Below are 12,856 nucleotides of genomic sequence, written 5' to 3'. Positions count from 1 at the left end.
ACAGGTCAGCTATCGGTCTCCGCGAACAGTATATTGGTTGCGGCAATTGATTTTTGTAATGATCTTTACTACAAATTTTAGTGTCTTCCGGATTAATAGGAAATTGTTAGACTTTGAGAGACAAGAAGCATACTATCCAGGCCAACAGGACTTTTTCAATTTTTTATGAAGGCCTTTTGAATTTTTTTCCATAAACTACTGGACCTGATGCAATGAGTTCGGCTCTGATGCCAGTGGCATCATGCCACTAACAAGAATGAGGTCCAATCTTTTACTTCATTAGTTTTAACATTCATGTTGAAAGACGACAGTAGCCAGAAATCAAGTCGTTCAGTCTACATCTTGGTCTACAGTCGATTGTTGATTTTTCATAAATAAGTAGCTGTGCTAGTCCATGAAGTTGGTAGGGGTATCATTTGACTGGTGATGTACTCTTTGACAGTACGTTTTTGACGTGGACAAAAATATGTGTGTTTTTGATCAGTTTTTTCGTTCATAGTTTGTGATGTTCTAGCAGAGCTATTATAGCAAGTAATTCCAGCAAAGTGTTGTCCTCAAAATGAATGTAAGTAAAATCGAAATTCTGTTGAACATCATTTCCGAAATACTGTGATGGTTTCCGCACAGGAACAAGACATTCCCATCGAAATAACCGCCACAAAACTACTGGAATGGCTGGAGAGTAGAAAAATTGTTTCGAAAAATTGGCAAAGCCAAGTCCGCGAGATCCGGAGCAAAATTAGTAATGCCTTGAACGATATGCCCGTTCATCCGGAGCTGGTGAAATTACTATCTGGATCATGTGAGTAGAATGGTTACAGTCATCATAGGTTCTGTATCGCTAGATGAACGAAATCTATTTTTTGTAGACATCAACTACTTTCATTGCCTTCAAATTGTCGACATTCTCAAGACAACCGAGGCTGACACAAAAAGTCTATTCGGTCGTTATGGCAGTCAACGTATGAACGATTGGCAAGGTATCGTCCGATCGTACGAAAAAGACAATGTCTATTTGGCAGAAGCCGGCCAGATATTGCAGCGACAGAATGTAGAAGTGCCTGGACTCAGAAAGCAACGTAATAAAATTGGTCAAATGATCGACGACACGGAGGAGCGCATAAAGAATTTAATTCGATCGGAAGAGCATTTGCTGAAAGAGCGACAAATCATTTGCCAGCAGCTGGGCATCAAGGGAAGTAATCTGAAAGAGGAATTTACAGCACGAATTAAGGAACTGCCGACATTCTACGATGAAATAGTGAAAGCTCTGCCGAAATTACGCAAAGCCGTCGATTACTATTTGGAGTTTTCGGCAAATTCAGAGTTTTTGCCATTGTTGCGACACATTTTGGAGTATGGGAACACGACTGTCTACCAGTTCATCTACAATGAACCTCCGCTTTCGATCGAAGAGCCTCCGATAACAGTCACATTGACAGATACTGAAGTATCAGCAGACGCTGATGGAGAGGTAAATGTTTAGCATGGAAATTTAGTTACGCCACTCTTTACCGTGAAACTTTTTAGATTGACTTTGGTGACTTGAGTGTCGAAGCGTCGATCGACTTCGGTGAAGAAATTGTCTTGGCTGAAGATGACGGAGCTATTGACTGGGGAGATGTCGGAGAAGCGGAAGCTATTGTCAACGTGTCGTTAGAGGAGAGTGGCATTGTAGTGGCTGATAGTGGACTGGATGGCGGTGTTGCGCGGGGTGAAGAAGCATTCACTGTGTTGGATAATCCGTTTCATCGAGACCAATTTATTGATGAAGTGTTTGAGGTTTGTTTCGGATTACGGAAAGTGATCTCGATCTTCAAAGATTAATTTTCCATAATTTCAGCTGCAAGCGTTCCTGTTAATGCGACAATACGAATTGAAGTCGGACCAAGCAAACTCGTTTGTATTTTCAATCATCGAAGGGAATAGCAAGTATGATGTGGAGACAGTCAATGAGATGCTTGCGTGCGTTCAGACTATATTAACTGCAACTTCCAGTGAAGCATTGGAGCACTTACATCGCTTGAAACATTCACCAAAGTAATGACGAACAATAATTATCTCATCCATCGATCCGTGCAAATAACTCAATTCCTATCTTTCAGATATGCTAAAATCTTAGCATCCAAATTGCAGCAACAATTGCTAACGGTCGCTAAGATTCGGTCTACACGCGAAATAAACAAAGAGAAAATCGTTACGCTCGGCATCGAAAAGGAGAACATTAGGCCAATCATATCGAAGTTGATTGCTAGCACGAAACAATTGCAACAACTGATTGAAAAGGATATTTCGAAGCGGTATAAGGGCAGAAATGTGATATTGTACGGTGGTGTTGAGTCTGATCCGATGGATTGATAAATAAAACTTTTTCGTTAAGTTGAAAGTGAAGTCTTTTCCTGAACAGCAGTCTTAGTTCTTTGCATGAATTGTATTATTTTACTCACTGACCGATCATTACTTCACTGACATACGCTTTAAAACTCATTTTGCGGACGTTTAGTGACTAAAATAACTGAGGTCCTTGCTTAGAACTTTTTATTTCGCCTTGTGTGGAACAAAGGGCATGACAAGCCCTTGTTGTCGTTGTCAACAATTTCCGTTAATCTGCTCAAAATAGTGGGATCGCAGGGAGCAATTGAGACGATAATACTGTCGCTTCCGTGAAAGGTCCACTTTTCAGCAGTAAAAAGTACTGGACTCAATGACCCTTAGAGGAGAGTTCAATAAGAGACTCATGACGACTATAGGGTTGTCGATCATTCATAATTGGGATGCTACAAGCAATCCACAATCGAACAGGGCCTGTTATTGGTAATATATTTTACTGAATTTTCCTAATCCACCGATGAAATTATCGAAGTCACGAGGGATTGTTTTGAAAAACGTCCGAAATCGGACGCATCTTCCAGCGGTATGTGCCTAAAAAGCTATTGATCCCTATTCCCTGTTCGGTAAATTAGGTGAATTCGGCACTGCAATCCACGTACAAAGCAAGAAAATAAACAAATCACATTTTCAACGAATACAATGATTGGATTCCAATTGATGTTATGAGTCATATCGCCAAGACTACAGGCGATTGGGGAACAATCGGTCTCCGATTTTAATTACTTCTGAACAGTAATTGGTTTTTCAACTGGACCAATATTTGCTACGCAAAAGGAGTTTGGAACGACGATATGATCAAGTGGGAGCAAACGGTTTTCCAAACTCTTATAGCGTAACAAGTATTGGTCCAATGAAGAACTAATTACAAATTACTGTTCAGAAGTCCTGAGATCATGCGCTATAATCTAACACTTTTTTATTACTAAAATCCGACGAGAAAAATGTAACAATTTTTCTCTTGATATTGCTAACATTGGATCTGTTGTAATGGTAAATATTAGCGACATAGCGATGCGTTTTTCTATTAATAAGGTAAAAGAATAGTAGACGATAAAAATGACTGCCGTAGTACCGTTCCAGCTGCTGTTCCAGCAGTTGGGCCCCCAGAAAGAAGGAAAAAATCTACATTTTGGCACCAACTTTTTTTCCAACTGTATGCTCGCAGCAGAAAAGTACTCGGTTCATTTATTTGTGGAGCGATAGTGGGTGAGGCCAGCTACATACCACATACTCAGTTAAGTGGAACATCGATGCTGCAGGGAAGGGGAACTCTCCGAACTTCTGCTATATTTTTAGTCAGAACTCTCGTGGATCTACTCGCACCAAGCAGTGTGTATACTCTACCTGTAGGTCTTTCTAAGGCCAACATTACAATAATTTAAAATAAAAATGTTTCATGAGTTTTTCCGAAAAACGGTTTTCGGTACCATCTGACATGTCTTTACTTTTGAAAGCCTTTCACCACGGCAGAGTAAAATAAACCAGGCAGGAGCGGTTCATTTTCGAAACGTCAAATAAGGGACGTAATACACTGGATGAAAATGAACTCAAATGAACACTGACATAAATTGAAAAATTTTGTTCGCAAAAAATGTTGGGCGACTAGATTATTTGCCTTGTCAAATCAGCGCTCCTGCCTGGTTAACTTTACTCTGTCGTGCTTTCACAAAAAAAAAAATTTTTCCGAAAAAGTGAAAGACGTGTTTGCTAGAATTGAAAGTTAATAAAATCACCTGAAGTTTTGGCGATATGACTCTTATTCAATCTACAATCCACAGGCGACATCCACGTTATAATACGAAAAAGTCATTGCATTGGTATTACCAATTTGGTAACGCATGTGAATTCAATAAAAAGAATTGTGTTGTATTCACCAATTCATTGACATCGATCGAACTACGAACTGTAACTTCTTTTTTTTCCTCGCCTGTAAGTAAAATCGTAGAGTGGTGCGATGAGTCAAATCGTGTCCGAATTCAATAAATAAAGGGAAAAAGCATTTCGACGTCTTTATAATATTGTTTTTCTTTTATTTGTCTTTAATGTACTCGGTTCTACAATTAATGATTGTTTAATTGAATAATTTATTTTATAACATTTCTCTCTCTCTTTGTTTTTTCTTTATTTATTATTAATTGGTTTTTAAGTCTAATAATCACATAATCGTCTATTACGATTCGAAACATAGAGATTAATATTTTATTGATGTGCTCGATAAACTATGCAAATTCACTTTAGTACTACACATTGGCCATATTGGCTACAATTTGAACAAAATTGAAAAACTCAGAAAAACCGCGATTAAAACTTAATTGTTCTCTTACGTATAGCAGAACGTGTGGTTAGACAAAAGAAGTAATACATTTCATCATTTTGTTGCGATCGATACGCTTGCCGTTTCTGAAAGAATAATGTTGGAAAGCAAGACAGAAAGGTCAGTCTGGAATTAAAGTTATAATAGGAACAGTAAATTGTAGCCAAATAAATAGGTAGTTGAGGTTTACGAAGGATCAAGTTTGGAAGTTTTGAAGTAATTTTGCTGCAGTAGATGAGATTTTCTTGGTGCAAATGTAATGGGAGTCTATTAGTGTGATGGAATGAATTATAGTAATGGTTGATTATGTCCTTGTTTGTAACCTTTTTTTAAGTGTGAGGGAAACAGCTTAAGCCGAGTGAAGTAATGACTCATTTTCCTGCTGTGAGTGAATTAATATTTCTTTCACACTGATAAAAAAGAGTTGAAAATCTTACCTGTTGCAGGTAACTTTATCTCCAGGTAATCTGTTTTACCTGGTAGAGCCGAATGTTTCATTTGGGAAGCTAAGCGGTGGCAGCTATTGTAGGTTACCTGGAGTCAACGTTACCTGCAACAGGTAAGATTTTCAACTCTTTTTTGTCAGTGCACAAAATGATAAACTTTTAAGCAATTTGCTTCTATCAAAAGTCTATTACTTCAGTCGTTCAAAGTATTTTTTGTGATGTCCAATACGAAATCTGTAACTACATTCATTCAACAACTGTAACTAGAGCGTATTCGTTATGTGAAATAATTGTTCTCACTAACAAAAGGGAAACCGATAGCAAGCCTTAGGCCATATTCATTTAGATGCTCCACAATATTTACGTTCCACGGAATCAAAATTATGTGATTTTTATCCATGTGTCGCACAAGACAGACTCTTATTATATCAAAAATCAAGTGCAAAATAATTAAAAGATTGTAAATTGACGATTCTCGAATTACACGCACTAACGACGGACATAAACACTTGAATGTTATGAGTGCACCAGATGGTGAGACAGCTGAAGCAAATTTCAGTACAAATTTCATTGAATATAACTGTATAACAACGCGTACGTCATATGTGAAATGATGAGAAATCAAAATCGTGACAACTTAGTTTGAGATGCGGTTTGACATTGACTTATTTTGAACTTTGTGTATAGACTGGGCGTCCTTCACTCTGCCTGTATACTAGACCTATTTTGTCATTTCAATGCGAGCGCATAGGTAGAATTATCTTCGAAATTTCGCAAGACTAAAAACTCCGACGATATTTACAAACGTAAACGAAAAACGATTAACTCGGTCGATTTGCATTAAACGATTTTTTTCCCGATCCAATTACTGAATTTGCATGAATTTATTGACAATTCTGGTTATTCTAATGAACACTAAATAAACTCACGGATTAGTTAGTGAAATGTGTACGTATATAAGAGGTAGGAGACGTAAATAATAGTGGTTCTCTATTAAAACTAAGTTCAAAACAAAAACCTGTTTTCTATATCAAAAAAACGAAGAAAAAAATAATAATTATCGGACCACAATGGGAGATATTGCCACACAAATCACTATTATTAATTGAGTAGTAAAAGCTTTGTCTTAGTTTTAAATCACGAATCGTCTTGAGTACATTGCTTCAATTCAGATCCTATTTTTACGAGGGGAGTGAAATTAATCAGCCAGCAATTTGTTCAAAATTCCGGATATTATTGGGAAACTCAGCCCTCTAAACAAAATAGGTTCCGACGACAATAGCACGTTGTAATAATGATAAATTGCAATAAATTTCGTCGAATCAAATGTTCTCAATCAAACCTCCAGAGCTTTCAGTCCACCCACTTTAAGCCTGATGAAGTTTGACGAAATCCTCGAGTGTCTTCGGAATTTGATTGCGATAAGGTATCTTGTATTTGGTGATGACTGTGGCCGCTTGACATTTCAACGTCGTATAGTTGATCAGCGGAATTATGTTTGTGGCATTCATTGTGATGAACTGCACGGCCCGGTCGTCGTATTTATTTGGCTGATCTAAGTGGGCGCCAGCATCGAGGAGCATTTGTATTAGCTGAGGGAGATTCATATTTTGGAAAAATCGAATCACTCAGAAAACCAAGTTGAAGATATCTTACCGTGCCGTCGTAGTTGTATGCTATTGACGCGACATGAAGTGGAGTTGATCGAGACTCGTTTTGAGCGTTCACGTCGGCGCCACAGTCAATTAGAAGTTTTGCAACTTCGATATTTGGAAACACAACCTGTTTTGAAGAGGAAATTTAATTTTTTTTTTAAATATTGCGAAACGTTAGACGGGAAGGCCGTCTAGAGCATGCCCTAGATTTCTGAGATATTTTAAATATTTTGCACAAAAATGTTGAATGAAATTTCGGAAAAAATTCTGAAGAAAATGAAGAAAAATCTCGGAAATGACCCCTGATGGGAAGCGCAATGCGCAGAACCTCCATCCGACCACAAATTTCGATATTCCGAAACTCACCCGTATATTGTTTTCATACTGGAAATAGCTGCTCTTAATAACATTCAGTCGCGAAACCGATAAATGCAGCAGAGTGTCATTGGTGATAGCACTTCGTATATTGCCTAAGACTAGAGTTTGGACAGAATTGAATACCTGCAAATCAACGGTCAAGATTGGTTGCAACATTTGGGTGAATAACGCAGTTCATACCTTTCGCTTTTCATGTTCCTCCTTAGCACATTTGACCATCAAGTATATCAGATGTGTGACACATTTCAGAACTCTGTCGAAGTTCTCCTGCTGCTTTTTATGTACAGGTCGGATTTGCAGCAATTGTCGTGCCTCTAAAATGGAAAAATTTTGCGGTTTTTTAGTCCCACTCGATCGCAACAATCCGCCTGACCGCTCTTACCCAATATATTCTCAGTCAGCAACAGAAAGACATCGTGAACATCCTCGAATCGTGGAACTCCTTGATCGTCGAATTCGTGCGCCTGCACGTCGATAAAGCCGTCTTGTAGATCAAGCATTAGTCTCACCAACGCCTGCGAAGTGAAACACGTGTCTGAGTATACGATTGAATGACGTGCAACCCGAACTTGTAGGGTTAAGCGCCACAGGTCGATGCATCGTTGATAGCGTAACGAATCAGCATATGCTGCTCCCCTACAATAAAAGAAAAACTTTTTAGTTCCATGCCCTTAGGACTGATTTCGAGTCTCTTACCGGAACATAAGTCGGAAGAGTGTGTCTTTGTGACTGATTCCCAAAATTCGCTCGCAGATCAACAAGCTTTGTATACGCATAGCATCCACATCGACAGCAATGTTGTCAAGTTCGGCCACAGTAGAAAATTCGACAGCGTTATGATAGGCAGGACGGGGTTCTATCACTGGGCGTTTTTCTATGGAAAGAGATGACTAATTTGACTAAGTCCATTTCACTAGCCGTATGTTAGCACTTACTTATCGAATCGACCAGCCGGGTATGATGAGCCAATCTCCAATGCAAAACTGCCACTCGAGTCTCATTATGTTCGTCCAGAAATGTTGATCCGATCAGTTCGTGAGCATCTGCTATCCGTTCGGCCGAGTACTTTATACGACTTTTCAAGAGATCAAATATCGGCTGGGATCCATTCAAACACGCTGTGGTCAAAGCATCATCACCATTTTGACTTTTAGAGAACGGATCAGCACCTTTGTCCAATAAAAGTTTCGTTGTTTCCAGTCTGTGTTCTTGGATCGCATAATGAAGCGCAGTCTTCTCCTGAATATCCTTAGCATTGACGTCCACATCTTTACTTATTAAATAACTGCACAGCTGCACGGACTGAACGGAATTGATCAAGCATGTACCACCATTGTAATTTGTCTTCTTGATGTCAGCCCCATGTTCCACCAAATATTTCACAATTTCCATATTTGTCATGAAACATGCACTGCGGACGGGCGTTGATCCAGTATCTGATTGAGCATTTATCGACGATCCGAGACGAATTAAACATTTTACGACTGGTAGTTTGCCGGACACTGCAGCACACCACAGCGGAGTGACCGAATGAACTGATCGATCATCGGGCACCTCAAACATTCCTTTCTGTTCCAGATCGGCATCACAAATTGTTACGAGAAATTCGGCAATTTCGACGTTGCCCCGTTTACAGGCGATGAACAGTGGGGCACAGCCATCACGTTGAATTTTGACAATTTCACGACGAGTCTCACGAGGATAACTGGAAAAGGAAGAAGAAGAAAATCGATGACAAAAATATGCAATGCACTCGGGTGTTCCCTGAGAAGCAAAAGATTTTGCATGAGACATCAGGCGATACTGTCAACCAAAGAACGAACCGATTCAATAGTTATGTGAATATGGCGATAGCCTTGCTGTTTGTGAAAAATTGTAGATAAAACTTATAGCAATTTACTTTAGAAAAGAAGATAGTAGCACAGGTTCATCTAGACAACGTCGCAGTTACTCAGAGTTGGATCGGTTATCCGAAAAACCGAAAATTTCGGTTCGGATTGAACCGAACCGAAAACTTTGGTTTTGTCGTAAAACAATATGAAATGAAGGCAGACTCGTCAAAATTGATCGATTTCATTATGAACTAAACAAAAAGAAGTAAATGGAGCAATTGCATGCGATTTTTGTGAGAAAACGAATTTGACAAGAGCTTATGAGATTTTCAATTCTTAATAAAAGTATCATGCAATTGCTCCATTTACTTCTTTTTGGTTAGTTCATAATGAAATCAATCAATTTTGACGAGTCTGCCTTCATTTCATATTGTTTTTCGATAAAACCAAAGTTTTCGGTTCGGTTCAATCCGAACCGAAATTTTCGGTTCGGTTCAATCCGAACCGAAATTTTCGGTTCGGTTCAATCCGAACCGAAATTCTCGGTTCGGTTCAATCCGAACCGAAATTCTCGGTTTTTCGGATAACCGATCCAACTCTGCAGTTACTGCAAGCATTGAAAGGAAATTTGATCAGCATTTCAGTCTCTATGTACCGAATTAATGACTAAACGACCCAAAGTGCCCTTTGTGAAAACGTTGTGCTCGGAAAGCCTACATTGAAAAGATTTACTGTTCGCACTGCTTCTTAATCTATCTGTCATACATGTCACAGATTAACAGTTTTACTACTATCTGATCTATTACTTCATTTGATCGAAGATTTTCAAAGATTGATTTCAGAAATCTTTTACTTCATTTGTTTTGACAGCCGTCTGTAACAGAGGTTAAAATGGTTATTTGTGTACCAGTTTTGGACGATTGATTTTTAGGCAATTTCGCGGATTGTAGGCCGAACGAAGTGAGGCTTACAAGTGAAAGTGCCTTAAATCAACCGTCCCAAACAGGTGCGCATGTAAGTTTCAGAGTTCCCACGGCTTAGGAAGGCTCCTAAAATTAGGAGGTAATTTAAAGGTAATTTTAGGAGAATTTTGGGAGATTTGGAAGGTAATTTTAGGAGAATTTTAGGAGGAATTTTTTAAAATTTGTGAAAGGTTGTGTTACTAATTTCCGGAGGAATTTTTCCAGTCTTAAGATCTCTCACACACTTTATAAAATACTAAAAAGGTTTCAGAAAATAATATGTTTAAGAAAATTGACAAAAAGTTTTTTTTTGTCAAAACATATTTTTCCTTATGTAACAACAATCTACAACAATCTAACAAACTGTGATCATCGGTAATGTATTTGTTTTCCTAAATCCATGTTCAGGACCGCTGTTTGCATGACTCAAAGAAAGGAGTGTTTTCGCAAGTTGAGTCAGGTTCATACAGAAGTTCAAATTCATCGCCGCTGTTTTACCGTTTTTAGTTTTTCAGTTTTATTAAAAAATTTCTTTGAGAGTGTGCGCTCATTTTAGGAATTTTAGGAGTTTTAGAAGATTTTAGGAGATTTTAGGAGGATTTAGCCAATTTTATGAATTTTAGGAGGAGTGGGAACTCTGAAGTTTTTATGCAGAGGGCCGGAAACCCGAGAAAATTCGAAAAATTGCCCTCATTTTCGGCCCCGAAGCATGAAAATGATTTATGACATCTGACATGACACACGAGTGGTAATACTAGGAGCAGTGTGGTAGTATTAGTGATAACTGATTTTCAAGTCAACAAACTGATTTTTCTCCCATGAAATACATTGAATGGGGTTCGTTGGAAAGGTATGACCTCTGACTATAAGACAAAAATAAAATTCGATCAAAATATGTCCACTCAGTGACTTTTTGTGACCAAAGCGTTTCAGAGGGGTGTATGAAATTTCATGAAATGAAAAATTTTGTATGGTAAAGGAACCCAACCGATTTTACTAAATACTGTTCTGAGCTTCCAATAGGTCCCTGAATCGATGTACGTTCTTAGTTTTTGGGTGCATTGCGGAAAAACTTCTTTTTTGTTGTGGGAGAAGAGTTTATAAGCAATTACTTCATCGTACGACGCAGCAGCATCGTATCTGGATTTCAGATACCACAATCGGACAGTGTATCAAATATTCGACTTACACTTTAATAAACAAGCTAATATACGTTTGATGTCATTGTCCAGTGCAGTGTCAAATTTTGCAACAAAGGTAACATTGCACGAAAGAAGTGGTCTTAGTTTTTATGCCCTAAATGATATTGCAATGCTAAATCGTATCGTATCGTACTTAGATAGCGGCATAAATTCACTTAGTCACTACTATAAGAGGGTGTGTTTAATAGTGTGAAGACGTATCTCGAAGCGACAAGGCCAACAAAGACACGTATATACAGTTCATTTAATCAAAATATTTAGCCGAATGGACAAACAGTGTTGACAAATAACAACAACATCACAGCAAATCTATTTTTGAAAAAAAAAATTATCAAAACTTTACGCCTCTGCGTTTCTTCCATAAATTCAACAGAAAAATCAAATATTTTTTTTTGCGCCGAATAAAACTAAAGGTTTTGCATTCTAATTTTATTTCCGGAACGATCGGACACAAAAAAAAATCTAACCAATTAAAATTTGGTGACCAGATTCATGGCAACATTTCGAAGGTAAATAAAAAAAAAGCCAAAAAAAGTCATAGAATTCGAGAACACCATTCAAAGCGAAGGCTGTGAATGTGAAATATTCTCGATGGCTGGTTTATAATGTGATTATGATTTGTGATAAGTACGACCGAGATTTTCAGAGGTCATCAGACCATTCTAATCCGAAAATGCAAAATATATTGAAAACAAACACCCGAAAGAGCCAACTTACTTTTTCAATTTATTTCTCAATGCTTCGGACAATTTGGTGGTTTCAAGACAAACTTTACATTCTTGTATCAGTTCACAGCTCACTCGTTCGGTTTCTTCGAAGATATTACAATAATTCGATTTGGTCAACGAATGGTGACTCTTCATTGTTGCAATGTTTTAAGCACAAAAATTTACACAAAACTTAAAACAGAAAATTACATTTTTGAAAGGCCAACATTTTTGTCAAATGTTTCTTAGATAATGTGCAAACACTTTGTGAACTTGTACGGTGGTACTGATGGAAAAAAGGGGATATCACAAATTTTGCTCAAACAATAAACTGCACACATGCATTAGAAAATGTTTAACTTTTTCGCTGATATCAAATCTTAAGTCCAATGCAAATAGTTAATCGACCTAAGCATTAATGAACTTTCACCGAAAATTTCCCGGTAGATTGAAGATTATTTAATCTAAACTCCAATTCGAACTAAGTTAGTCGGGTACTGTTACGGCGGGACATCTAATTCGACTACAAAACACGTCTGTGACATTTCTCTATTATACACACGAAAACAAGCCTACTCATATGGTCCGTATGACTGACGACGGCAGCGCCATTGTGCATAAAGAATGAAGCATAGATTGAACAATTGTTTATAAATTTGAATTTACTCCTGCCAAAAGAGCGCAAATAATAATCAAAAGACAAACGAAAATGGATACGATACATCAATGTTGTATGCTTGAAGACGAGAGTAACCAGCCCTGCGAAATATAGCAATTGTCCTCATTTCCGATATATTTGTAAGAAAACGTCCGACAATAGCCCCGGAGCCGGAACAATTTGTTTCACTCTATAAAGCGTTTCGCAATAATAACAGTTGAACTATGTGTTCCTCAAAACTAGAGGGCCGTTTACTGTTAAGGGAAGTTGTATAATATAATTATACCACCACCACTACCACACTTGTCTGA

The 12,856-nt window shown here is 38.0% G+C and overlaps 2 protein-coding genes across 2 annotated transcripts; one reads left to right on the top strand and one right to left on the bottom strand.

The window, feature by feature from the left end:
• The first annotated feature begins 410 nt into the window (after window positions 1-410).
• LOC119079431 (CDK5RAP3-like protein) lies at window positions 411-2,386 on the top strand. Its single transcript, XM_037187342.1, has 6 exons — window positions 411-565; window positions 628-802; window positions 870-1,474; window positions 1,531-1,782; window positions 1,844-2,040; window positions 2,106-2,386. Exons 1-6 carry the CDS (start codon window positions 560-562, stop codon window positions 2,356-2,358), a joined length of 1,488 nt encoding a protein of 495 aa, XP_037043237.1. The 5' UTR covers window positions 411-559; the 3' UTR covers window positions 2,359-2,386.
• A 2,008-nt stretch (window positions 2,387-4,394) lies between these two features.
• On the bottom strand, window positions 4,395-12,415 carry LOC119079430 (protein fem-1 homolog CG6966). The gene is made up of 9 exons (XM_037187341.1): window positions 11,898-12,415; window positions 8,120-8,889; window positions 7,881-8,058; window positions 7,567-7,820; window positions 7,365-7,498; window positions 7,173-7,307; window positions 6,808-6,933; window positions 6,104-6,743; window positions 4,395-6,056 (listed from the first exon to the last, which is right to left on the bottom strand). Exons 1-8 carry the CDS (start codon window positions 12,041-12,043, stop codon window positions 6,519-6,521), a joined length of 1,968 nt encoding a protein of 655 aa, XP_037043236.1. The 5' UTR covers window positions 12,044-12,415; the 3' UTR covers window positions 4,395-6,056; window positions 6,104-6,518.
• Window positions 12,416-12,856: the final 441 nt, after the last annotated feature.

Source organism: Bradysia coprophila, unplaced genomic scaffold (assembly GCF_014529535.1).
Source record: "Bradysia coprophila strain Holo2 unplaced genomic scaffold, BU_Bcop_v1 contig_324, whole genome shotgun sequence".
Classification (NCBI taxonomy): Eukaryota; Metazoa; Arthropoda; class Insecta; order Diptera; family Sciaridae; genus Bradysia; species Bradysia coprophila.
The sequence above is the reverse complement of the archived record's forward strand: the minus strand, read 5'-3'. Positions and strand labels throughout refer to the sequence as shown.